Genomic DNA, 26,763 nt, shown 5'->3' with positions numbered 1-26,763 from the left:
AGGGACAGGATCTCACTGTGTGACCCAGGCTGACCTTGAACTCAAGCCCCTCCCCTCTCTGCCTCACAAGTGCTGGAATTATAAGTATGTGCCTCCAAGCCCACCTACATCTCGTCTTTCTGAAAAGCAAAAACAAAAACAAAAACAAAAAAGCTAGTTAAATCCAGAATTGTACCAAATGAGGAAAGAACTCAACCAAACACCAAAGAACAAACGCAGTTGTAGGATATATGATTCAAAATAAGAAATCATGTTTTCATAAAAGAATGCACTTATTTCTTCACTTTTTGACCGCTGTTCTCATATTGCTGATTTTCAGCCAAGAATCACACATGAGACCTTAAACTATCTACCCCACAACAGCTAAATTACTGTACTGTGCATTCTTAGTATCTCACAAGTGAGGTTGGTTATGGTCTTATTACAGGCTCAGGGTTTGTAAAACATGACGGAAGAGGCCTTTGGAAGAGATGAGAGGAGGTCTAGGTCCTAAGTCTGACTTTTACCTTTACCCTTAACCTCAAGGCAAATTCTCATTGGTGGGGATCTCTGGTCCCTGAATTATCTGAATGATAGTACCCCATCAAAGCCATCACTATGCTAGCTATATGCTCATTCCCCATGATAAAATAATAAAATAATTCCATCCCCCAAAGAGAAGTCATGGAAAAACGGCATTACTTATCGAATATGTACTCCCTCTTGTGTAACACTCGTGGTGCTAATTCATCTATAGCCTTAACTTTTAAGATGACCTTATGAAGTTTTACAATGAATTACCCCCATTTTCTGAATATGGAAACTGAGGTTTGCTGATGCCCAATAGCATACTGAAGATTAGTTACTAAACATTAAGGCTCAGATTTATTAAACTACTCACCCATCTGCCTAGAGCAAGGGTTTGGAATCAAAGCTACTGTAGAGGTTTTCTTCACTTACATAATGACTGGATTTAGATCCATACCAAGACATGCCATACAACAAACCTTTCCAAATGGAAAGGAATATAAACATGTCAAAATTTGTGGATCATAGTAACAAACTCAGAACCTGATTTATACCATGTGTGAACTCCATCATCAGCAAACTTCCTCTTAGTCCAGGAGCCAGATGTCTGCAGTTGGAACAGTATTTCACAAGATGACCTCCTTGCTATTTCACAGGTTGGCTGCCTTGCTATTTTACGAGATGGTTATCACTGAGAAAGTTGCTTTAAAAGAACCCTATGCATTGCAGAAACAGCATGCATGAAGAGATTTGCAAGGAGCATGGCAGAGAGTATCTAATATGATTAGTTTTAAATGCAGTTTGCCTCATCCTAGAAACATATCTAAGAAGAGAGCTATCACTTAAAGAATAATCTAGATCAGGCTGGACTGTGGGTATTTGGGAACTTATCTTGATTGCTAATTGACCCAGTCCCTCTACCCTTTTCCTGCTCTCCCCTCTCACCCCTGCTGAGGGCAGCACTATCCCTAGGCTGTACCCTGAGCTGCCTAAGAGTACAGAGAGCTAGCTGTGGCATCAAGCTGACAGAGTAGGTTTGCTTGTTTCTCTCCGCACTTGACTATGGATGTGGCATGAAGTTGCTTGAGTTCTTGTCTTGACTCAAGTCCTTCCCCAACACTCAGAGCATATGTTAACTATGGATGAAAATAACAATGGGGACAACGGAGATGTTAGTGACAGCAGAGCTTTCCTCCGTAAGGATGTTTGAGACTTGAGGAAACATTCTCTTTCTATATTCTTGCAGACTAAGTCAAATAATCAAGTAAGTGTGGTTCAAATTTCATTCCAGAGACCAATAAGCAATATCAGCTTCCAGAACATCTCATCATTAGCCAAGTGGTAAACGTAACTGCTATGTTGATAGGGCCACTCTAACTGGCATCTCTCACAAACATAGGATAGCCAGGTAGACTCTTGTGTGAGATGCCTTATTACATTGCTACATTTCTCCACAGAAGAAAGTACAAGCCAAGGTGGAAAGCATTAAATAAAAAAAATTAAAAGTTTTACATCATAAAACATAACCACTGAGATGGCCAGTAGAGTTTTAACCCCATCACTGCATAAATACCAAAGTCAGACTTAAGAAAATTGAAGTACAGATGGTAGTTAGATATCACGGCTTGAAGAGGTAAAATGCAAACTTTCAAGTACTGATTGCTGACATTTGAAACAATTTCACTTGAAATCCAGGTGTGAGCATCAGTCCTTGCCATAGCTATTATTTTTGGGCAATAATTCTGATCTTATCAACTCCTGTCAGTCTCAGACAAAGGGATGAAAGGTGTTGAAATGTCCCCTACAGGCTCCTGTTAGAATATTCGGCCCCAGCCAGTAGGGCTGTTTTGAGAAATTGGGAACATAGGGTTTGGTTGGGTGACACCAGTCACTGGGGACAGGCCTTGAGGGTTAGAGCTGAACCCTGCTTCTGGTCCTGGTCCTGCTTCTTAATCTAACAAAATGTGAATCGAAGGCACCTTAAAATCTCTCACCATAGACAGAGTCACCCCAGCCACCATGGCTTCCTACCAGGAAGACCGAAGTTGAGAGCCAAAATACACCTTGCCTCCATTAAGATGCTTCTGTGAGGAATGTGATCACAATGGCAAAGGAACCTACCTGTATTGATAACTAACCAGACACTGACTTGAAGTGATAGCAGTTGGGTTGTTCAGGTGAAAGTATGCACCACTAAAGCCATAAAGGGTAAACTCTATACCCAGATTAAGTGTGGTAGCCTATGGCACCTTTAAGAGGCATCTCTGCTATGAGATTAGATCTTGATGCATTCAGACAGAACTGTGCTAGTTGAATTTTATGTTGGGTATAATAAGGCATTAACAACAGTAACTAATAACAAAACCCAACTATTTTTAACAATGTGCTGTGATAACAGCTGTGCAAAACTTATGTCTACTATCTGGAAGGTTCCATTTCATTTTTTATATCACAGTTGACTGTAGAGGCTGCAGAAAGCAAAATTATATATAAAGAGGGAACATGGTATACACTACATACTAGACACATTCCCTGTCACATTACATATCATTATAAAAGCCACAGCAAAAGGAACTCTCAGTCTGCTGTGACTTTCCTGTCCTTTCAGAGTCTCCTGGATTCTGTGGGCTACAAAGAAATCTGCGTACTATATTTGTCTTTTCTAAGCAAAGAGCTATCAAAAAGCACAAATTATCCGATAGCTGTTGGTGACTACTGGTGACCATGTGTCATTACTCTTTTGATTAGTTCTGCCTATTCTAAGTGATATAATTTCCATGTGATGGATTTGTTTTCATCTAGAGTTGATTTGCCTCAATTTCCAAAAGAGGGTAGAGAGCATGCTCTAAGCATTGGGGTTAAGAGATGAGGGGAGGCAAATCCACCCCATACTCTCTTTCAGGAAAAATTCTAATTTGGAGAAACGTGTAGAAGGAACTCAGCACTGAACTGAGAACCTCCTGTGAACAGGGCATGGTGATCTGCTGCACTTCTTGAGTGTATTTTCCCAGTTACTTGTCAAAGTACAGAAGAAAGTATGTCATAACATAAGTCTACCAATGCTCAGGGACAGCCAGTGTCTAACAGCAGCCCTGCCTGAGAACAAAGTGTGACCTGTGGGAACAGAGTCCACCCATCTGCACCTATCACACACACATGCATACACACTCACACAAACACACTCACTCATACCACATACTCACATACAATCCTACACACATGTGGAGAAGGGACTGTGTAAGCATATACAAATGTCCACTCCTCCACTTTTTAAAATGTATTAGAAACTTGGAAGTTTTAATTTCTGGAAATATCCTGGAGAGATAGAGACTGGGAGGAGCATCAAGACTGCTCTGTCACACCACGTTTCCACACTGTGATCCCTTGCACACTTCTCACTCAGCCCTAAAGTACATGCACAAAACGGAGAATGTAGACTCCGTTTACATTGAATGTGCACTCCAACTCTGACTGTAACACACCCACAATGGGGGAGGCTGCTCAGATTAAATGCTTTACCCTAAATTTATTCTCTTCAAAAGCCAAATCCTGACACCAAGGACTTCAGAGAAAAAATCAGAGAGAGAGAGAGAGAGAGAGAGAGAGAGAGAGAGAGAGAGAGAGAGAGAGAGATCCCAAAGAATGTACAGAACAATGGCCAGAAAACACCATTTGCTTGTTTCCACAACCATTTGGAGCCTATAGGGAAAGAATGCAGGAAGATTTCCCACTCAACAGAAGGTGTTGGGCTGGCATATGCACCAGTCAGGAACCAATTAACCTATGCTATTCCATCAGCTAGCACGTTCAAACTACAGAAAGTAGGAGATTTTGGAGACCCTCATCCTTGTCTGGGTACACAGTTTAGAAACAAACAATCAAAGATAAAAATGGCTGCTATAGAAAACTGGAAAAGAAACATCAAGTGTCGGATTCTATTAAAACCATTTCTCGCCGGGCGGTGGTGGTGCACGCCTTTAATCCCAGCACTTGGAAGGCAGAGCCAGGCGGATCTCTGTGAGTTCGAGGCCAGCCTGGGCTACCAAGTGAGTTCCAGGAAAGGCACAAAGCTACACAGAGAAACCCTGTCTCGAAAAACCAAAAAAAAAAAAAACCAAAAAAAAACCATTTCTCCTCTCACCATGGCTGGAGGCTGATGCAGAAAGATCATGAGTTCAAAGCCAATAGGAAACTTAGTGTGCAAATGTAAAAATTAAAATCGGCATTTTAGATAATAAAAAGTTAAGAGGGCAGACCAGAAACAGCAGAAATTCTAATCAATGCATAGACACAAAAGGTTCCCCAGAATTATAGGAAAATAAATACGGAAAGAATTTTAAGAAGCAAATGAGAGAACAGAGACTAGAAAAGAAACATAAAAATTGCCAATGGCACTGAGTATAGAAAATCAAAATCAGAACAGAATCAACGAAGCTACAATTAAGATTTCTTTTCCTAAAAAATAACTAAATAAATGAAGCAAGTGAAAGATTAAAAGGAAATCTGTAAAGCAGAATATGAAAAGGTGAATTTTCAGAAAAATATCAGGGCTGGGGAGATGGTTGTTTCAGCAAGGGGCTTGTCTTAAAGTAGGGAGATGTGAGTTAACCCCCAGGAACCATGTAAAACCTGGGTGTGACTGTCTACACCTATAATCCCATCATTGGGTAGGCAGAAACAAGAGGATCCCTGGGGCTTGCTGGTCAGCCTGCATGCATATACATATATATACATGCATACCCACAAGTGCACCTACACACACACACACACACACACACACACACACACCCCACAACTTAATCTACATATAAGAAAAGAAACTAGACACAAAAACCAAATAATCCAATTTAAAAATGGGGTGCTGATCTAAACAGAGAATTTTCAACAGAAGAATCTCAAATGGCTGAGTAGCACCTAAAGAAATGTTCAATATCCTTAGCCATCAGGGAAATACACATTAAAATGACTCTGAGATTCCCTCTTACACCTGTCAGAATGGCTAAGATCAAAACCACAAGTGCTGGTGAGAATGTAGAGCAAGGGGAACACTCCTCCATTGCTGGTGGGGGTGCAAACTTGTACAGCCACTTTGGAAATCAATATGGTGGCTTCTCAGAAAATCAACAATTTACCTACCTCAAGACACAGCTATACCACTCCTGGGCATTATACCCAAAGGAGGCTCCATTCTACCACAAGAACACTTGCTTCACTATGTTCATAGCAGCTTTATTCATAATAACCAGAAACTGGAAACAATCTAGAGGCCCCTCAACAGAAGAATGGATAAAGAAAATGTGCTCCATTTACACAATGGAGTATTACTCAGCTGTTAAAAAAATTAATAACATCATGAAATTTGCAGGCAAATGGATGGAACTAGAAAAAAATCATACTGAATGAGGCAACCCAGACACAGAAAGACAAACATGGTATGTACTCAATTATAAACAGATATTAGCTGTAAAATAAATGATAATCACACTACAATCCACAGACCCAGAGAAGCTAAGTAACAAGGAGGTCTCAAGCAGGGTGCGGGGGAGGGTGCATAGTAATGAATCTGCCTGGGAAGGAGAAATAGAATAAATATCAAGAATAGACTGGGGGCAGATGGGATCAGGTTGGGGGAGGATGGAGGGAGAAAGTACTGGGAAAGACAACTGGAATTTGGGAGGGGGTGCGTATTTTGGGGATGAGCTAGAAATCTAGTGCAATGGAAACTCCCAGGAATCCACAAGGGTGATCCTAGCTAAGACTCCTAGTAATGGGGGATATGGAGCCTGAACAGGCCATCTCCTCCAATCAGGCAAGACTTCCAGTGCAGGGATTGGGACACCAAACCAGCCACAAAACCTTCAGTCCACAATTTGTCCTGCCTGCAAGATGTGCTTGGGTAAAGGTGGTACAGAAATTGTGGGAGTGTCCAACCAATGTTTGATCCAGCTTGAGACCCATGCCATGAGACGGAGCCCACCCCTGACAGTGACTGGAGCACCAGGACCCAGAGGCTGCATAGCCCAGAGAGAGACTTAGGATAGAATCAAATACAACTGGATAAAAAAAAAAGTCATTGAAATGATTCCTAATGATATTCTGCTGTACTCTAGACAGGAGCCTAGCATAACCGTTATCAGAGAGGCTTCTTCCAACAACTGATAGTAACAGGTGCAGATGTCTAGGGCCAAACATTAGGTAAAAGAGAGGGAGGAATGATTAGTGGAGCCAAAGGGGTCAAGGACACTGCAAGACAATGATCCACAGAATCAACTAACCGGAGCTCATAGGGGCTCACAGAGACTGAACCAGCAATCTGGGAGCCTTCATGGGTCTGACCTTGGATCTCTGCATATATATTATGGTTGTATAGCCTGGTCTTCTTGTGAGACTCCTAAGAGTGGGAGCAGAGACTGTCTCTGACTCTTTTGCCTACTTTGGGGACCCTTTTCCTCCTACTGGGTTGCTTCGTCCAGTCTTAATACAAGCAGAGTCGCCTAGTCTTACTGAAACTTGATATGACACGTTTGTTTGCTATCTCTGGGAGGCCTGCCCTTTTCTGAAGGGAAACAAAGGAGGAGTGGATGGGGCAGGGGAATGGGAGGGAGGGACGGGGAGTGGAGGAGGGGAAACTGCCATAGGGATTTAATACATGAGAGAAGAATAAATTTAAAAATTAAAAAAAAAAAAACAATCAAGTATGGCTTTTTGTATCTTGGAAACTCACATTGAAAAAATTAAGTCATTGTTTTATTTTCTAATTGAAAGACCACTAGTCATTCTAGGACAGATATGTCAACCAGATCAAGTTTACACAACATCCCTAAAGACTATGTAGGGCTATATTCATTACTTGTCCCACGTCTTTGACCTAAAAAGAAGCAATTTAAAGGAAGAAGGGTGTGTCCTGGCTTATGGTTTAAAGGGACACACTCCATCATGGCAGGGAACCAGAGCAGCAGGAGGAGGAGGCTGGGCAGCAGAAGACAGCTGCTGATCTCACTGCAGCTTCCTTCAGGAAGCAGAGAGCAAGCAGGAAGTGGGTACCAGCTACTAAGCCTTGTTCTCAGTAAGGCACTTCCTCCAACAAGGCCCCACCTCCACAACCTTCTCCAACACCACCACCAGCCTAGAACCAACTGCCCAACCACATTAGTCTCCAGGGGACATTTCATACTCAAAGGACAAAAGCCATCATACGATTCATCAGTAATTCAATGGTTATGGAGTGTCGGTAACTATGGCAGGGCCAACACAGGGAAGTGTTCATGCATTTGTAAACACAAAGAATTTCATTTAAAGTGAGTACACCATTTATTTCTCACTATTTTCCCAGAGCTGTCGCACAAACGACCCCCTCTCTGTACTGACAGAGGCAAACATTTATCTTAGCTGCCTTGATTTATGCTTCTTAGCATTTCTGTGAATTTTAAAAAGCAATTAACACAGCCCATTTTCAAACCTTCACAAACATTTATGAAAGTCAACTAAAAGACTCTGTAAAAAGACAATGTGTGATTTATGATCATTGGGCCCAGGAGACTTTTCCTTTCTATAACTTAACACCTTTTCATACCAATCTTTTTTTTTTTTTTTTTTTTTTTTTATGATGATAAGCCTACATAACTCCAAAGAAATATATTGGCTTCTTTTTCTGGCAATTAGATTTCATTTTTCCCCTCTCAAATTCCTATTTTATTTTAAACCCAGAATGTCATGGCTTGATATTGGTAGAACTCTGACTTTCTGAAGCATAACATTGCTAATCATGTTTAAAGAATTCAACTCAGAATCTTGGTGTTGGAGAGACAAAACATCTGACACCATGATGTCACTCAAATGGGCATGTCCAACCTTTGGACACTGGGACTTTGGGTGTTTATCTACTTAAAATATTATGAGACTTCTTTCATGATTTTTTTTTTAACTCAGTTGCATGGTTCCCTAGTGAGAACTATTTATTTACTTACTTATTAATTTATTCATTATTTTGGTTTTTTTTGTAAGAATGGACTTTATTTTTTTTTAAAAAAATTTAGGACTACAAATTACACAGAAAAAGCAGATCACTACACAGAATCTAATGAATACATTTGCCTGTGCATAAAACTTTATCAAAGTCATTCATTTTACAAATTCACCCCACCCATCCATGTTTTTGCTATAATGTTCTCAAGGTTACTATACCTTTATTTCAAATTATATTACATGTTATTCTCTCAAGACAAGCTTTAAATACCAAATTATTGGCTTCTAAAAATGGCACCTTCCAAAATGGGCAATTTCCACTCAGTCTCTGGTGGCATTATTCTACTTTCTTTTCATTATTTTGGTTTTATTGAGATTGGCTAGCATGGAACTTGTTATGTACACAGTGCATATAGCAATCCTGAATGCCCCAGCTTCCTGAGCACTGAGATTAAAGAAATGTGTCATTATGCCAGGTCTACCCTAGTGGATTTATCTTACAAGAAATTATCATAGCGACCGGAGCTGTCACCAAATATTTGGATCTTCTGGCACACAGTACATTCTTGAACTTATCTACGCCAGTGTTCTGCCAGTGAAAATAACATGTGTGCACATGTGAAGCCTAGTAGCCAGAGTGTAGGGGGACAGCAGAAGGATCTGGAGGTGAAGAACGTGATTTGCAAAGGTCTCAAGTGTGGCGAGAAGACGCCTCCTGCCTACACATCCTGGACCCACACTGTGAAGCAGCAATGCACTTTTATTACGAAAAGCCACCAGATTGGCCCTGGAAGTAACTTAGCTAATGTTAACTAATGCAGAAGCACAGACTAGTCTATGAGTATGTACAACACATTCTTTGGTTGTTGTTACTTAGAAGCTCACGTTTCCAACTTTCTGTGGAATCAAATAATGTTAAAGTATAGATTCATTAAGTTGCCCATCTAAGTTTCCACTTAAAACATTTGCTCTTTAGGAATGGCTGTATGGAGAGATGGCTCAGCAGTTAAGAGTACTTACTGCTCTTGCAGAAGAACTGCAAGATTCCCAGCATCCACAGAGTAGCTCATAACCATCTGTAATTCCAGTTCCAGGGCACCTGCCACCCTCTTCCGGCCTCTATAGGCACTGCATGCACATCATGCAAACATACATGCAAGCAAAGCACTCACACACGTAAATATTTTTAAACACCCGCTCTTTGTATAGTACCTACTTAATTGATTACAACTTATTTCCTGACTTTCACAGCACTGTGAGTTATAACCAATACATGTTGACTTAGGTCTCCACCCATGTAACCCTTCTAAAGACCTCTGTAACTTCTTGAACCATAGAGGTGTCCAGAAGAATCTGTGATTCTATTAAATGACTTTGGCCAGTATGGTGGCTAGTTTTAACTGTCAACTTGACATAGTCTAGGATGACCTTGGAGGAGGGCCTTTGAGAAGGTTTGTGGGGAATTATCTTGATTATAGCCATTAAATTGGGAAAACACACCCTGAATGTGAATGGCACCATATCATAGACTGGGCCCTGGACAAGATGTAAAGGAGAACTCTGTTGAGCACTAGCAGGCAGACACACATTCTTCACTTAGCTCTTGACTGGATGTGATGTAATGTGGCCAACTGCCTCAGCTTCCACCACAGCTCCCCATCATGGATGGACAGGAAACTCTAGGAGCCATCTCTCCCATCCTCTAGGAAGGTGGGAGGAACCAGAAACTGGCATGGCCAATGCATATCTAAAGACGCCACTGTAGAAATCCCCGAAACACGTGGGTGAGGAGGGCTCAGGAAGCTTCAGGTGGCTTCCACTTCCGCATATGCCTGGAAGATGTGACTCCACACAGGATATGGAGGCTTCAGGCCTCTTCTCAAACAGCTTGCCCTGTGTATATCTGAATGCAGATGTTATCTTTTATATTGCCCTTTATGACAAGCTGAAAAATATAAATTGTTTCCCTGAGTTAGTGAGAAGCTCCAGATCAAACCCAGGGAGGGGCCTGAGTTCAGAGCCAACAGTATAGGAGTCTGGACTCGAACGGGGACAATTGTGGGTCTGAGTCCTTCACCTGCAGATTCTGATGCTAACCCAGGTAGACGGCATCAGAACTAGACTGAATTGGTGTCTGCTGGAGATTGCTTAGTATGGGGGAGGAGGGAATGTGTGGTGTTGGAGTGAGAGCTCAGGGGAGAGAGTTTGTTCAGTTTTTCTTTATACCCTTCTGTCCTTTGTCCTACCTTGCTGCTAGCCTTTGGCAATTCTCTCTCTCTCTCTCTCTCTCTCTCTCTCTCTCTCTCTCTCTCTCTCTCTCTCTCTCTCTGTGTGTGTACAATGTATGCATGGTGTGCATATTTGATCATGTGGATGCAGACACATGTATGCAGAGGCATGTGCATAGAGGTCAAAAGACAATCTCAGGCCTCAGTTCTTGCCTTCCACTTTGTTTGAGACAATGTGGGTCTCTGTTTTTAGTTTTTCGTTTGTTGTTTTTTGTTTTTGCTGGGTACACCAGGCTGGGAACTCCCCTGCCTCTGCCTCCCATCCCCCATAGGAGGACTAGAGCTACAGATGGTTACTAATGCTGAGTGTAGTTTTTGTGGGTTCAAAGGACTTGAACTTGGGTCCTCAGGCTCCCATGACAGCACTTTTACCCACCGAGCCATCTCTGGAGCCCAGCAATTGTTTTCCTTGTTAGCATCTTCAGACAGTATGATAGATGCATCCACCAACCCTGGACACTCTTGTTTTTTATTTCAAAGGAGTATTGGAGGTGAGAGTAACTTAGGGCCAGGAGGTAAAGGGCATTTCTGATGACCTGAGCTTTCAACTGTTCTCACTGGCAGTATTTCTCCTGACCGTGGTTTAGAACCAAGAGTTCCCCAGAATTCCTTTCTTCTACAATGAGTCCAAGCTGCTGCACGTAAGCCACAATGGCTAAGCATGAGCGTCACCTGGCAGGAGTTCCTCTGTCAACATCAGGCCATGACTTAAGAATGACACAACCACGCTAGCTTTCTGAGAGTCAGACTGCACTATTCTAAAAACCTCAAGAAAAAAACCACAAGTAAAAAGATGGATGGAAGCAAAGGTGTAGCATAATTACCAGCTGAAAGTAGAGAAGCCTGACCAGACATTACCCCAGACCTTCCTTATTAAATGAGACACTTGCGAGACCAGTGTTCTAAGTGTCCGGTCCTGCTTTAATCACACTCAGAGCCAAGCCTGGCTATGCACTATACAATTTAACCCCAGGACCAACAGCACTGTGGACCAGAGTGAGGAGGGCAGTGATGAGAAGAAGCAGGTGAGGTGCTAATTCAGGGCACTTAGGGGGTAATTTTTTCCTTTTATGGCTTATTTATTTTATTTTGTATGTATGAATGTTTTCCATGAATACGTGTGTACCTACTGTGTGCATGCCTGGTGCTCACTAAGGCCAGTGTTGGATCCCCTGGAACTGGAGTTATAAGCCACCATGTTGGTGCTAGGAACTGAACCTTGGTCCTCTGGAAGGGCAGCCAGTGCCTTTAATTGATGAGTCTTCTCTTCAGCCCCTTTCTGGAGCAATTTCAAGGTCATAGAAGCCAACTGCCATTTATTTCCAGAAGATTAAAAGTGCATTACTGAAAACTGTTCAAATTATTACAAAACAAGAGACTATGTTTTTGTTCTGATAAGTAACCTTGACACCCAGTGGAGACCTCTCTTCCTACTGTGTACACTGAAACCAGAGCTGGACTAGACCACTCTGCATTCTCCTGTGACTGAAGAAAAAGGCGAATGCTTAGGAAAACTACCTCCCAGAGGGTTCCAAATCCCTTTTCAAGCTGCATGAGGTACTTGGTGTTCCTCTGCAGGCCTCCTCTTGCCTGCATACATATGCAATGAGGACACAGCATGACTAATTAGCTCATCTACTTAGGAGTCTGCAGCACTGGTCACTGGAATCCAGCACAGCTTTGGACTCTGCAAACCAAGCTCTACCCACTGGGCATCATCTCTGACAGCTGCTGCTGCTTCTCCTTCTTCCTCCTCTTCCTCCTCCTCTTCTTTTTCTTGCTTAAATTATACATAAGCTTGCATGCAGTTTTTGAATATAAAGAACATATGTTAACATCTTGGTATGAGTTTTACTTTCATTAATTTAGTGTAGGGAAGAGCCACAGAGTCAAAGACACAAAACCATTTCATTTGTACTTCTGAATTTCAGTAGGACAATACTAGAATTTCAGGTTTGTTTGTTTTTTTAATAATCATCTTCTTTAATAAGCTTTTTTTAAATATAATGAGTCCAAGTTAAAAGTCACTTTGCAAAATGACTCATCTTTAAGTTGCCTGAAAGAACCTTAACTTTCATTTAAAATGGACTTTCAGAATCCAGCAGGCGGCTCTCTCAGAGGCTGGTGAAATGCCACAGATACACGCCTGTGCTCAAAGAGTAAATTAGCACTCACCACTCAGAGCTGCAGGGACCTCATCTCCTGGGGAGGCTTTGTGGCAAATTCTACACCACTGCTTCAGGACCCTTCGTCTCCATGTGCACATAAGACTTCTGTCTTCACCACAGGGAACACAGAATGATGGGAATTTTTCCTCAGAGTTACAAGTTTATATTTGTCCACTCCATGCAGGAGAAGGTAATCAGCCAAAAGCCAGCACAGGGTTTTACAGTTTCCAACACACACTCTCTTTCCAAAACATGTTTTTCCTCCTCCTTTTCTTCTTTTTCTTTCTTTCTTTTCTTTTTTTTTTTTTTTAAATCTAGGACTGCTTGGTAAAATTACTCCAAACTTTTCTTTCATTTTCTTCTTTTTTTTTTGTCATAATTTTTTTCTCATCAGGTGTGATGTCTGATGGAATGCAGGTTTGCAGGAAGCCAGGCATCAATATCATAATATCTTTAGCAATTCCAGCCATGTAAAATTGAAGTGTTATTCTAATTAATTGGTTCAAACATACAGAAACCATACAAACCATAGGACTCAAGCTCAACACTCTGATGGTAGAAGTTGAGTGTTCTCTGTGAAGGGGAACAGTGTCTCTAAAAAGGAAAGGTTCTCTGTTCAGACCTAAAGGAATGCCCGGGATGGCAAACTAAAGAGGACCTGGACTCATGTTAGCAGAGGAAGCACTTTACCGACCGAGTTATCTCCTCAGCTCCACCCCTAATCTTCTGATGACATCTAACAGTGGCTCCCCACTCCACAGACATCCTCACCATGACTCTGAGTCCTTCATGCTTTGACTCCTGCTAATTTGTGACCTCTGCCCCCATGGCTTCCCCTTGCTATCCCTCCTTCTAGACCTCCAGGGTCTGCTCCATGGCTCATCTGAGTTCCTTGAATGTGCCAGACCCCGTCCTACTCAGGATCTGGGCTGTGGCTTGTGCCCTCTGACTGAACTCGTCTTTCCACTTGTCTTTCCACAGCTGACTTCTTTTCATCCCTCAGGTTTCAGATGGATGTCGCCCCCTCAGAGTTCCTGCGGCAGGCAGCCTCTTTGGGAAAGCCTCCCACTCCCGGCTCTGGTTTCTCTCTGTTATTGCACATCGGGTCCCTTGCAGCATTTCCCGTCTTGTTTACTAATGTCCTGATGATTGGTCACCAGTCTTTTTGACCCCAAGGCAATGACCAGGAAGTAACATAACTGAGCCAGTACAATTATAGAATAGACAAAATAAAGAAATAAAAGCCGATGGAGGGGCAGGGGTGGGGATAAAGTACTAAAATGAAGCTTCCTAAAATAACACAGCATTTAAAACCTTGGCTATTTTTTAACTCGGTTTTCTGAATAGGATCAACGCAAGCTCTCGATGAATTACAAGTCTACTGTCTAATACTCACTTCACTTTCGGCATGATCTTCTCCTCATCTGTTAGTCACCAAGACTGCCGGCCTCCCTTATCTCATTCTGCCAATACCCTGTCTCCGTCTCTTCCTTCCACACCAACTCCTGCCATCCCAGGCCATGCTCACGTGGCTTCTGTGGGTCACTACCCGAACTTCCTAATCGTTCCATCCACTGAGCTGTTTCCACTTACCCTCTTCTTGAAAGATACATCCCAATGTCACTGTTATCTCTCATTTTACTTTAAAAAAAAATCAATGTTTTATCTTATTTAATAAGTACAAAACCCCTGACTATCAATTTCAATTGAACTGCTTTTCCCCCGACTTCCAGCAGGCAGCATTTCCTGATACCCCCTTACATGAGCCTCTGGTCTACACAAATGTTTACCTGTCCATCCCCAAACCAAGTCAAGTTCATGCTCTGTCTGGGCTTTGGCTTGTTCCTACCACAGACTGCCCAGCTTTTCCCTCCCACAGACAGAAACAGCATGTTTTCTTCAAGACACAGCTCCAGTTCACAGTTCACATCCAACTTGGGTTCATGTGCCTTAAGCTCTGACCCACACTCTCTCCATTCCCACTTCCAACCACATTGCAACCCCAGTTCCAGGGCACATTTCATCACGTGACACCTGCAGCTGCTTTTTATATGCAAATGGTGTCTCCACAGTAAGACTGTGTCCTTGCTTCTTGCCCAAGGGAGGCAAAAGTGGCAATGATCCAATCCGAGCCACGTAGACTGGCACCAAGTCCCAGGAGCCTCAGGATGAGGCTCTCTAACATCAGCAACCATTCCAGATGACCTGCAGGCCCCTGTGGATTTCACCTTCATCTCTTCCCCAGCTCGCTGTGTCTGGAATTCTCTCATCCATATGAGTTTGCCTTGAAAACCACTAACTCTTTTTCCAGTCTTGGGACAGACAGTCTTGCCTCTAATAACCAGAGGCAATCATCCTTTGCCCCCTCTTCCCCACCCACTTACCTTAATCTCCTGTAACGTACACCAAGGGTTCCCATTAAATGCTCTTAGTGTCTACACATGGCACCTTGTGTCTGCCTATTGTGTTTATCTACCCACCACCCTCCCTGACTCACTGCTGCGCAAGTCAGGGTCAAAGACTTTGACTCTTATATTTATGTCAGCAGGGAAAGAGTGTACACCACCTATTAAATAAATAAATGCACAAACAAGCAAACTGTTGATGAGATGTGTTAAACAAGCTCAGAATTTAGTATAAAAGCTATCAATTTAGTATCTAGTAACATCTACAGCTCACACCACCTATATGCCTATTTGTTTTCAACTTTAAGATTCTTTTAAAAGATTTTGTAATTTATGTGTACATGAGTATGTCTGTGGGATTTTATATGCAGCACATGTGTGTAGGTGCCTGTGGAGTCCAGAAGAAGGCCGTGGATCTCCTGAAACCAGTTACAGGAGTTGTGAGGTGTCCAATCTTTGCTGACCTGCATCCTCTGGCAAGAGAAGCAAGTGTCCTGAGCCACTGAGCCATCTTCCCAGACTCCCCAAAATTATTCCTTAAGCACCTACTACTATATCTCAGAAATTGGGAGATTCTTGGGGAAAAAAACAAAACAGGCAGAGATAGGTACAGGGGCTGCGGCAGGTTTCTTTTGTTTATTTTCGTTTGTTTGTTTGTTGTTGTTGTTTTGGTTTTTGGGTTGGAAACAAAGTGATGAGTCAGGCCTCTTCAGTGAAAGGGATGTGGAGAGATCCTGTTTGGACCAAATAAGTAGCAGCTAGAAAGGTGAGCAGCCAAGGCTGGGTTTGTTTTAAAAGCAGAGCCAACTCTGTGGGTTGATGCACTAGAAGGAGGGTCTGGGGTGGAGGGAGAATTATCGGAGACTTCAATGGGTGCAGCTGTGGAGTGGAATTTGGGGAAGGTGGTGGAAGGATCCGATTTTAGAAAGGGTGAGTAATTTGGAAGCAATTCCTTAAATTTGGATCTTAAAGTTTAATACGGCACTGTGTATAATTAACCTTCCCTTGAACACGGTTCCAATGTATAAGCTGCCTAGCTCATGTTCACATCTTAAACTGATAAAGCGAAATAGAAAAGCTGTGGACATCTGCAGCCCACATGACTCCATGAAGCACCACAGTCACATGACACTCTACAAAAGATACTGCAAGCTACCTGCCCAAACTCTCAAGTTCGAGTTGCAGAAGGACCAGTGCACTGTGCAGTCTGGTACAGGCCACGCAGTGGGGAAAAACATCATGGCCACAAGAGCAGTTGCATTAGCAATGCTGACAGGCTTCTAATTGCACAGATTCAAAGTCTGTGCCAATCAAGTGTCATATGGACACATAAAAAAAAAAACGAAAACAGTGTTTTTACCCCATTCTAACTCATAATCTAGTCCAAGGTCAGGGGAAATGGCCTAGCCACAGGAATAAGAAAGGCCCTGGAGTGAAAGATCCCAGAGAGCTGACTCAGAATGACTTGAAGCACCTAAGGCTACAAACTGAGAAGATGAGTTAGAGGTGAGGCTTCTGGGCAGCTCCCTAAGTAGGCCAAATAAGCAGCCACTGCGCTTAATGGCTATAATTTGGGGGTAAAGCTGGTAACAATGGTTTGTTTCTTTTCATGCACTGAAGTATATGTCTGTGAAACTTACTGAATTTGGGGATTCAGAAAAAAATGAGACTGTTCATAAACATACAGCACACACTAAGGGCATATAATGACTGTGTCTCTTGCAAAATAATTTAGTGGCAGTCCCAGGGAGTTGTAATGTGAGCTTCAGAGTTATCCTTGGACAGGAACAAACCATTCTCACTCAGTCTGTGAGTCTCTTTTTTTCTTCTGCCCTTGCTCACAGACTCTAAGTAGTTTACACAATAAATAGTTATTTCCACAGTAGAAATGGCCAACATGTCTAAGTCTCCAACAGAACCTGTTATTATGGTTAGCAATGAGGGTTGCCATTCCTCCAGATTTTCACAGCCACAACTTTTGACCCCACTGATGGAAATGTCAGCATCAGCATCACTTCTGGACTTCCTGACAAAGGCGCATCAGCATGGAAAGGTAGTCATCTCGGAGGAAAGTGACCCCCAAGGTATAACCTCTACACTGCAACCGTGCAGCAGGCACCACCCACTCCGGGCAAAGAAAGGATTTCAAGGAAATGTTCATCCACAAACTTTCATGCTGTCTTACCAAGAACTTTAGTATAACATGCTGATGTGAAATTTTCACATGAATTATTATAATTTGCTGATGGCAATAAACAATAAAACTGAAACCTTCACAGTCTCTGACCATCCCATAAGCAGAGATCCTGCCCCATGGGAGACAAACTCACATGTGTATTATCTCCTTTTGAAATGCATTCATGACTGTGATGAATCCATGTCCTTCTTATTCTCAAAAAATCATGGTTTAAACGCACTTCCGTTAATAAACCAGAAAGCAAGAATGGGGAAGGTGGCCCCCACTATGGGATACACACAGAAATCTTCTGGAAAGTTCTGCAGCACTGAAGGTCTGGATACTAGAGAGAGGGCTTCCGTGTGCGTTCACTCGGCTGTCACAAAAGTGCTCAACGCACATAAGGCAAGCTCAAAAGCAGCATGAATTTCCATTGCAATGACATTTCCAATGTCACGGCAAAAAAGTGAGATTAGCCAAGACATCCAGAGTCCATCCTCCTGTCACAGTTAACGCATTATATGTCTATGCTATTGTCAAAATACAACATGTAGACAACCCTGAAGTAATCCTAATACAGGAGCAATCAATATAACAACAGGTAACCAGTCAAAAGAAGGTTGAGATTTATAAACTGAGACAGGTAACATCTAATAAACACATGAAGCTTAAGTCAGATTCAAATCCTGTCTATTACACTGAAGACAAGAGGCCGTGGGAAAAAAACTGCTTATACAAAACAAACAAACAAACAAACAAACAAACCATCATCTCAAACCAATCTTGATATAGTACAATATATTATCCCTTATCAAATGTCTCCACCATATTGCTCCCGAGTTTTACAGTATATATTTTAAACTTAACTTTACATTCTGAACTGATGAATAGTTTGCTAATTCCTTTAATTCAAACTCTTAATTCAAAATTCTATGTATTATAACCTAGTTTTCTATCTCAGACTACTTTGACCAACTATATAAAGGAAATTTAACAGATGAACGTCAGATCACACACTATACCAAAACAGAAAACAGAAAGCGAGTCGTCTCCTACCTATGGTTGTGATAACAGTACCAGCAAAGAAGAAAGAGCTTCCGAGGTCCCAGTGACTAACTTGATTGGAGCTGTTTCCTAAGGGGATAATCCCTGCATTTATTGCTGCCACTATTTGCTGCAAGTTTAAAAAGAAACTTATCAGTACATGTCAATCATACAGAGGCATCAAACATCTCAACTCCCACCCCAGGTAATGACAAATTACACAAAAGGGATCAACTTTTGATTTTTCTATATGAAAAGTGTTAAAGGATTGAAACTTTATTCTGAAAATGTAATATCACTTAAATCATGAAAATTTTACATTTTATAGCAAGTGAATGGATTGACATGGAGCGTCTAATAGTGGACATTTATAGCATCTCCATTGGTATGTTCGGTAACATTTGAATCAACACCTAAGTATATCAGTGTTCTCTAGTAAGCAACACGGATTGGTTATATATTTAAATATCAGATTGCATACTACATTTAAATAATGCATAAGTCTTCATTAACATGTTCATGACTTCAGATGTTTATGGTCATACCAAGACTGGCCTGTCTATAAGAGCTAAAAGCATATTTCCAAAGATCTAATGAGACACCGAGGTGAGAACAAGAAGACCATGTGACCTGTGAGTAAATTATGTCCATCTGGTTAGATCTAGATGCCTTGAATTTCTGCAGATTCTAGTAAATTCTTCAAGGAGAATCACCCATGGTCATCATAAGCAGTGCTCATGGGTACCACGGGATCTGAATGCTCCTTGTGTATGCCCCATGAGAGGTACACTGGAAGACAACAAGACAATCCCCTCTGGAAGTGTAAATGATGGGTGTGGATTACATCAGAAGACAATGTGTAGTCAAAGAGAAGCACTACAATGGCCAGAGGACATGTTTCTGCTGCACTTAGAGAAAGCTTTATCACTTCACTTTCAGACTTTAGAATTTGGAAGAGTATCATTTGATGAGGAGGAAAAGGTCAAGACAGCAGGGCTTGTTTACAGTGGCACCGTGGTTACCAGCAAAGGCAGAACGAAGCATGCTCTAGAAATGTGAGGGCGCTCATTCCCCTGGCCACTGGCTGATGGAGAGAGCAAGCAGCCAAGACTGTGAGGTTTCAAATCTCATTTCACAGCGGCTCACAGCCAGTCTACAGACTAAAACGACATTACTGGTGTGCAAAGTCAGCAGAAGCATATTGCTTTTCTTTATTTCACAGGGCATGTTCACTGTAAAAACAAAATAAGGAAGAGAGGAAAGACGATAAAAAGATAAAAACATTTACCATTCCAGAGCATAGACACAACTACTGTTAACGTAGTAAGGTGAATACTCCTGATAGCCTTTTCATTATATTTTCTTTGAGATGGGATTTTGCTATGTAGCCCAGGCTGGCCTTACACTTTCAGTCTTTCTGTCTCAGCCTCTCAAGCTGTTGTCATTACAGACATGTACCACCACATCTGGTTCAATATATGTTTTATATAGTTAGATTCATAAACTATGTTAAATGCTGAATTATCCATTCTTATTTAATTATAATAACTTGCTAATGACCAAGAAAGAACTGTGTATTGACTAATGCTAACTTTCAATAACTTATTTAATAGTGTCCTGACTAGTAATATTATTCCAATTGTTTCTATTTGCTATTCACACATTTGTCAAAGCATATAAACATCATTTATGTGCTGTTATAAAATGTACTGTATCATAAAATACTCTTTCGTAAATATATTTGTGTATAAATATTCCCCTATGTCTTAACATTTCCTTGGAGACATTGCTAGAAATCAATTAGCCACATTAAAGACTATTAATATTTTATAATGCTGGATGGGAAAATAGACATTATCTACCCAGAAAACTCTGTTTACAACTGTCTCCCAACAATAGACAAAGGCTTAGCAATCATTCTAATACTAATAACACTTTATCTTCACTGGACTGATAACAAATGTTTAGATTATATATTCTTTATTGTAAGTAATACTGGATACTAGTGTTTTATATTACATTTCATGAATGAACAAATGTTCACATGCAAACATGTGCCCAGCATGCAATGAAGCTAGTTCTGAAAAAGTTAACTCTGCTTCTCTGACTCTGTGTTCTTAGTTCCAGATAATGAAGGTTTCCCTTCACTGTCCATCTTTTGAAATGCACTCTGTTGAGCCTGGTGGAGCAGGCCTATAATCCTGGCTACTCCAAGGGCTAAACCCGGAGGGTTGTGGAATTCAAGGCTTGCCTTAGCTACAGAGTGAGTTCAAAGCCAGCCTGGGTAAATTAGCAAGACATTGTCTCAAAACTAAAAGAAAGAAGGCAGAGAAGGAGGGCAGGGAGGGAGGGAGACAGACGAGGGCTGTAGCTTGGTAATACAGCACTTACGAGGCATACACTAAGCCTGGGTTCTAGCCCCAGCAGCAAGCACAGGCAAAATTAAAAATAAAAATCATGCTCTGTGTAGTTCTATGCAAATTTTGCTTCCACAGATCCAGCATACTTTAAATGCTAGCCAGGCACAGTGATGCACATCTGTAACTCCAAGCAGAAGCAGGAGGATTGCGAACTCAAGGCTAGGCTATATAGAAAGACCTCTATGCATAGTCGTTCATGCTGCAGTATGCCTCTCTCTCTCCTCTCTCTCTCTCTCTCTCTCTCTCTCTCTCTCTCTCTCTCTCTCTCTCTCTCTCTTTCTCTCTCTCTCCCTCCCTCCCTCCCTCCCTTTCCCCTCTCCCTCTCTTTTGCACAGACTCTCAGCACACACAAACCAAACATTTGCATATTTAAAATACATGAAATCTATAAAAAGGAAAATGAACAGCCCCATAGCAGTCTAAACTTCCTACCAAGGCCACAGCTTAAATCTTTACTTCATCCCAGGCAACATAGCTGGGATGTTGTTCCATATGCCATACAGACCTATATGATTACTTTTAAAGAATTTACTTTTTTTCTGTTTTAAATTAAAATTTATTTACTAATGTTGAATACACAAAAGCATATTTCTCATCTTTTGAGTTTTTCAGTGCTTGGAAGTTTTAGTCTTAGAACCATTTTATAGCCTCATTACTCACTGAAGAAATCAATGTTTTTATTTTGTATGTTTAAATTATAAATATTGATGTTTACTGAAATATGCAGTGAGAAGCGAGGCAGCTTTACGATTTTATAAATATTTTTAATGCTTGGCCTAATAAAGGACAGATGTATCCTAGTACACACTTTTGCGGTCAATCTGCTGGGGCAACCCATCCCATAATCTCCAGGAAACCGTAGTGCACACGAATAAAGCAGAGCATAAAAGACAAAAGCACCTTCACGATACTAAGAAAACTGCTTTGGGGACTGGAGAGATGGCCCAGCAGTTAAGAGCATGTAAGTCTCTTGCAGAGGACTGGGTTTGGTTTGAGCCACATAGGGTGGAGGGCTCACAACTTCCTGTTACTCCTGTCCAGGGGATCCAGCACCCCCTTCTGGCCTCCTCAGACACCTACACTCACATGCACATACCCACACAAGACATACAATCAAATAAATCCTTTAAAAATGAACAAGAAGCTTCTGGGGACCAAGTTGGAGGACCATTGCTTGAACTCAGTATTTCTTTGTTTGTTCAAATTTGTTTTCTATCTGGTGAAAAGCTTGCTTCTATATTATGGCCTTTTATCTCATGTTTTTCCATAGCCATGCTTTATTGCTTTTCATCTTTTCATCAGAATTTCCACAACAAGGCTGAATAAGAACAATGAAAGCAGTGTTTCTCTCACCTAAAATTCTTAACAAATAGAGTATTGTGTCATTAAATGTATTGAATATTGGTAAGCAAATTTCATTTAAATATTTTATGAGAGCAGGTTAAAAAAACTTAAATAAAACTTTAAAGAATATTTTTTTTTGGTAAACAAGGACTGGAGAGATGACCCAGTGGTTTTGAGTATTTGCTACTCTTCCCGAAGATACTGGTTCAGTTCCCAGCACCCAGGTCCAGTGGCTCCCAACTGTCTGTAACTCCAGTTCCAGGCCATCTGATGCCCTCTTCTGGATTTCACAGGCACCTGCACTCACATATACACACACACCCAAAAAGTAAAAATAAGAGAAAGTGTTTTGTAAACAAATCTTAATAGCAGACATAAAGCTCCTGCTGATCAAGTCAATTAATGTCACAAATGTGCCTGTCCCAGGACATTTCAGGCATATCTCTCAGGCGCTACAAATGGGGTGAAACATAGGTGACCCTGCTCTGCACCAATCCTGGGAGTCATTTTCAGAATCTGAACCCATGGTGGCAACCGACACTTGTCACGGATCCTCCTCTGGGGATACCATTTCCTCCTCAGCTGAGCTAAACAGGTCTTTGAAAATGTTTCAGACAGGAATAACAACAGAAGGTGTGTATAAGTAAAGAGATATGAGTCCAATTAAACACAAATCAAACAAAAAGTTGTTACTTCCTATGCCCTTGATTCTAGTGAATTCATAGGCCATATGGCTTCAAAATACCAAGACACTAAACTGAAGAGTTGACTCAGTGGTTAAGGGCACTGGCTGCTCTTCCAGAGGACCTGGTTTCAATTCCCAGCACCCACATGATGTCTCACAACAATCTGTCATTCCAGCCCCAGTGTACCCAACACCCTCTTCTGGCCTCCCCCAGCACTGGGCACACATGTGGTACACAGATAAACATGAAAACAAATACCCAAACACATAAAATACAATAATTTTTAAAACATCAAGGCATCATAGATATGAACAGATTGTTGCTGCTACTGTTGTTTTGTGACAGGTCTCTTTAGCCCAGAGGGCACTCCCTATGCAGGTGAGACTGGCCTTGAACCTTTGATTCTCCCACCTCCCCCACCCCCAAGTTCTGGGATTATAGTACAGTGGCATTTCAGGATGTCCCAGCTCCTAGCAGGTTACCCGGGAGGGAACAACTTCACTGTTATTTACCATGGGGGCCACACTGATTCCTGAGCTCACAGCACTGTAGGCACAGGCACAGGAACTGTGTGCCCTGCACCCTCACCTCCCCGCAAAAAAAACACTTCCAGTGAGAACTCAGGAAAGAAGATTTAAAAAGAATACAGCTGAGACCAAGTTATATTTTTTATATTTTATAGACATTTCTTCAACATGTCCTTTTATTCCGAGAACAAGTGTCAGTTTGCCATGCAAATCAACGAGGAAGCATCAGCCATGTAAACACACACAAGACAACAGAGGTGAGGAAGGCCAAGCAACTTTAGACTTCACCAGGAGACCATGGCAAGCCAATCCCTGCAGTGGTTGACTGAGCAGAGGCTCTGGAGCCCACCCTACTATTTCTTCTTGTTCTGTTCGGTGCCTATGATGAGGTGAAATGTCAGTCTGACTCTTGGAGGAAGGCCACAGATCATTTAAATTCAAAGAGTCAAAGGTGGAGCTATAGCCAGCAGCGTGTGTGTGTGTGTGTGTGTGTGTGTGTGTGTGTGTGTGTGTGTGTGTAGTGGGGGGACTGTAACTAGGCACCACAGGGCTGTGATCTGAAGTAGAGGCTCATGAGCAAACTAAAAACCCAGCAGATGAGTTTACCAGGAAGACTTCCCCACAGCTCTGTAAACGTACTCTACATGAGGGCTACAAGCCTCTTGGCCAACAGCCCCAGGAGGCTGGTGCCCTCTCCTAGGCACCAACGCAAATCTCTGGGCCTGTGACTACATTCTCAGCTTAGGTCAAAAGATCCTCAATAAATACCTTCAGAAGAGCTCTCTAGTTGTGCATGTACGTGACTAAAGTGATAGGATTGCTTGATGGATGACAAAAATTCCCTTTCCAGGTGCTGGAGTGAAGGCTCAGTAGTTAAAGAGCTTGTGGAGTGAACATAAGAGGAACAGGAGTTTAGATCCCAGCACTCACATAGACAGCTAGGCATGGCAGCAGACTCCCTTAATCTCAGATCTGGGGAGACAGAAAGATCCCAGGGACTCACTGCCCTGCTGTTCTGCTGAATTAGTGAACTCCAGGTTCACTGAGAGACTCTGTTGCAAAACACAAGATGAACAGTGACGAAGGCCAGACACCAATGTTGACCTCTAGTCTCCACATGCATGCATACACACACACACACACACACACACACACACACACACACGTGTGCATACATTCACACACACATATGTACACACAAATGAACATATAAGTTAAAAACTCTCACTTTTCTACCAAGACTAAGTCACAAAGAACAAATGACATTACATGGGTAATTTATAAGTGGGCTGAACTGTAAGACGAATTGCTAAACAGTCTTATTAATAAAAAACCCGGAGCCAGATGTTGGGGTGAAAACTGAGAGATCTGAGGAATAGGACAAGCCACAGCCAACCTCACCTTACTGACTCCTCAGCCTCCAAAGAAAGACCTTCTTCCTGTATACTCATGCCTTTCTATCCCTGCAATCTCACTTCCTCGCTCCACCCAGCTACATCACTTCCTGTCTGTCTGTACACACCTGAGACCTCCATGGTTACTGCTGGGATTAAAGACATGTGCCACCATGCCTGGCTCTGTTCCCCAGTGTGGCCTTGAACTCACAGAGATCTGAGTGCATCTCTGCCTCCGAATGCTAGGATTAAAGGCATGTACTACCTTTGCCTAACTTCTATGTTTAATATAGTGGCTGGCTTTTTCCTCTGATCCTCAGATAAGCTTTATTGAGGTACACAAAGAAAGTATCACCACACTGAACTGTCTGGATTAAGATGAAGAGAACATAACATCACACATATCTACCCTAAAACAATTCTGTGCAATGTTAATTAAGAACAGGCTTCCAAGTTTAAGCCGCACAAACAAAACAATGATCATCACCATGAATTTATACTTATATTTGCTACTCAGTTCACAGCCAGAATGGGCACCAAGGAAGATAGGGATGTGGGTCAGCTGGCAGAGCAACTGCCTAGCATGCATGAAGCTCAGGATTCCATCCCTGACACCTCATGAATGGAGTGTGAGGACTGGGGTATGGTGGTGTGCACCTGTTATCACAACACTGAGGAGGTAGAGGCACGAGGATCAGAAATTCAAGGCTAACCTCAACTAGCTGCTATACATGAGATTAACTCAACAAAACAAATAATAAGAAAAAAACTGAGTGTATTCCATGAAGATGAAGTAGAACATTTCACTTAGTTTAAGGAATGACGAGGGTCATAGAGGCAATGACAGGAAAGCTGGGTCTCTGGGCCAATGCTAGCTTTAGAATCAACGTGCCCGAGTTAGACTGTGATGTATCCACTCTTGAGCTGTGAAAAATTAATGGGCAATGCCATCTGCCATATCAGAACTCTGCCTGGCTTTGGCATCAGACACTGGTGAGAGACACATCTCTGCTCTGTGCCCACAGGTTGACACATCCTTAGAATCCAGGGGGAACTGGAAGTCAGAAGTGTGTTTCCCCTAGGGCAATGGCAAGCAGAGACTTCCATGTCACGAGTTCCTCAAGTGGCTACTCTTTGAAAAGACCGGAAGAATGTATTGCCTTTAAATTAGTCTTACTATAAATTTAAAAATGAAAGTGCTCCCCAAATCTGGTTATACTTTTCTGTGTTGTAGGTGTGCCCCACTATGCTTACACATGCTGGGTCAGAGAAGGGCCTGGGGGTCCTGCCCCATCATTTTTCGCCTCTTTCTCTTGAGACGGGGCCTCTCACTGAACCTGGAGCTCATCACTGTTTGGCTAGACCCAGTGATCCTCCCATCTCTGCCCCGAACAGCTCTGGGGTTTCAGGCTGCATAGCTGGACTCAGCTTTTACATGAGTACTGGGGATCCAAACTCAAGTTCACATGCTCGCTCAACAGGTGTTCTTACCCACTGAGCCATTTCCCCAATTTCACCTTTTCTTCCAACACACAGGTGCTCATATCCCTCAGAACAATACAGAATGTCCTGAATGCTTTCTACAAATTCCTCCTGTAAGCATCATAACTAGTATTTCACTTAAATAGAACAACACCTAAAATCTTAAAAGCAGGCCTGTATTAATATTTTAAAAGACTTTTTTTAAAGTTTTATTTACATATATGTGTGCTTGTGTAAGTCTATGTAGGTCATTTGTGTGCTGGTGCCCACAGAGGCCAGAAGAAAGTGTTGGATCTCCTGGAACTGGAATCACAAGCAGTTGTGAGCCACCTAATGTGGGTGCTGAGAACCCAGGTC

At 42.0% G+C, this 26,763-nt stretch overlaps 1 protein-coding gene across 1 annotated transcript in view; it reads right to left on the bottom strand.

The window, feature by feature from the left end:
• Window positions 1-26,763, bottom strand: part of Kcnk2 (potassium two pore domain channel subfamily K member 2) — a 134,580-nt gene that overhangs the window by 74,561 nt on the left and 33,256 nt on the right. Inside the window, exon 3 of the mRNA XM_059281032.1 lies at window positions 18,566-18,683. Within this exon, the coding sequence (XP_059137015.1) occupies window positions 18,566-18,683 (118 nt within the window). The remainder of the gene's footprint in view (window positions 1-18,565; window positions 18,684-26,763) is intronic.

Source organism: Peromyscus eremicus, chromosome 15, assembly GCF_949786415.1.
Source record: "Peromyscus eremicus chromosome 15, PerEre_H2_v1, whole genome shotgun sequence".
Lineage (NCBI taxonomy): Eukaryota > Metazoa > Chordata > Mammalia > Rodentia > Cricetidae > Peromyscus > Peromyscus eremicus.
Note: the sequence above shows the minus strand (reverse complement) of the source record. Positions and strands in the feature narration are given on the sequence as shown.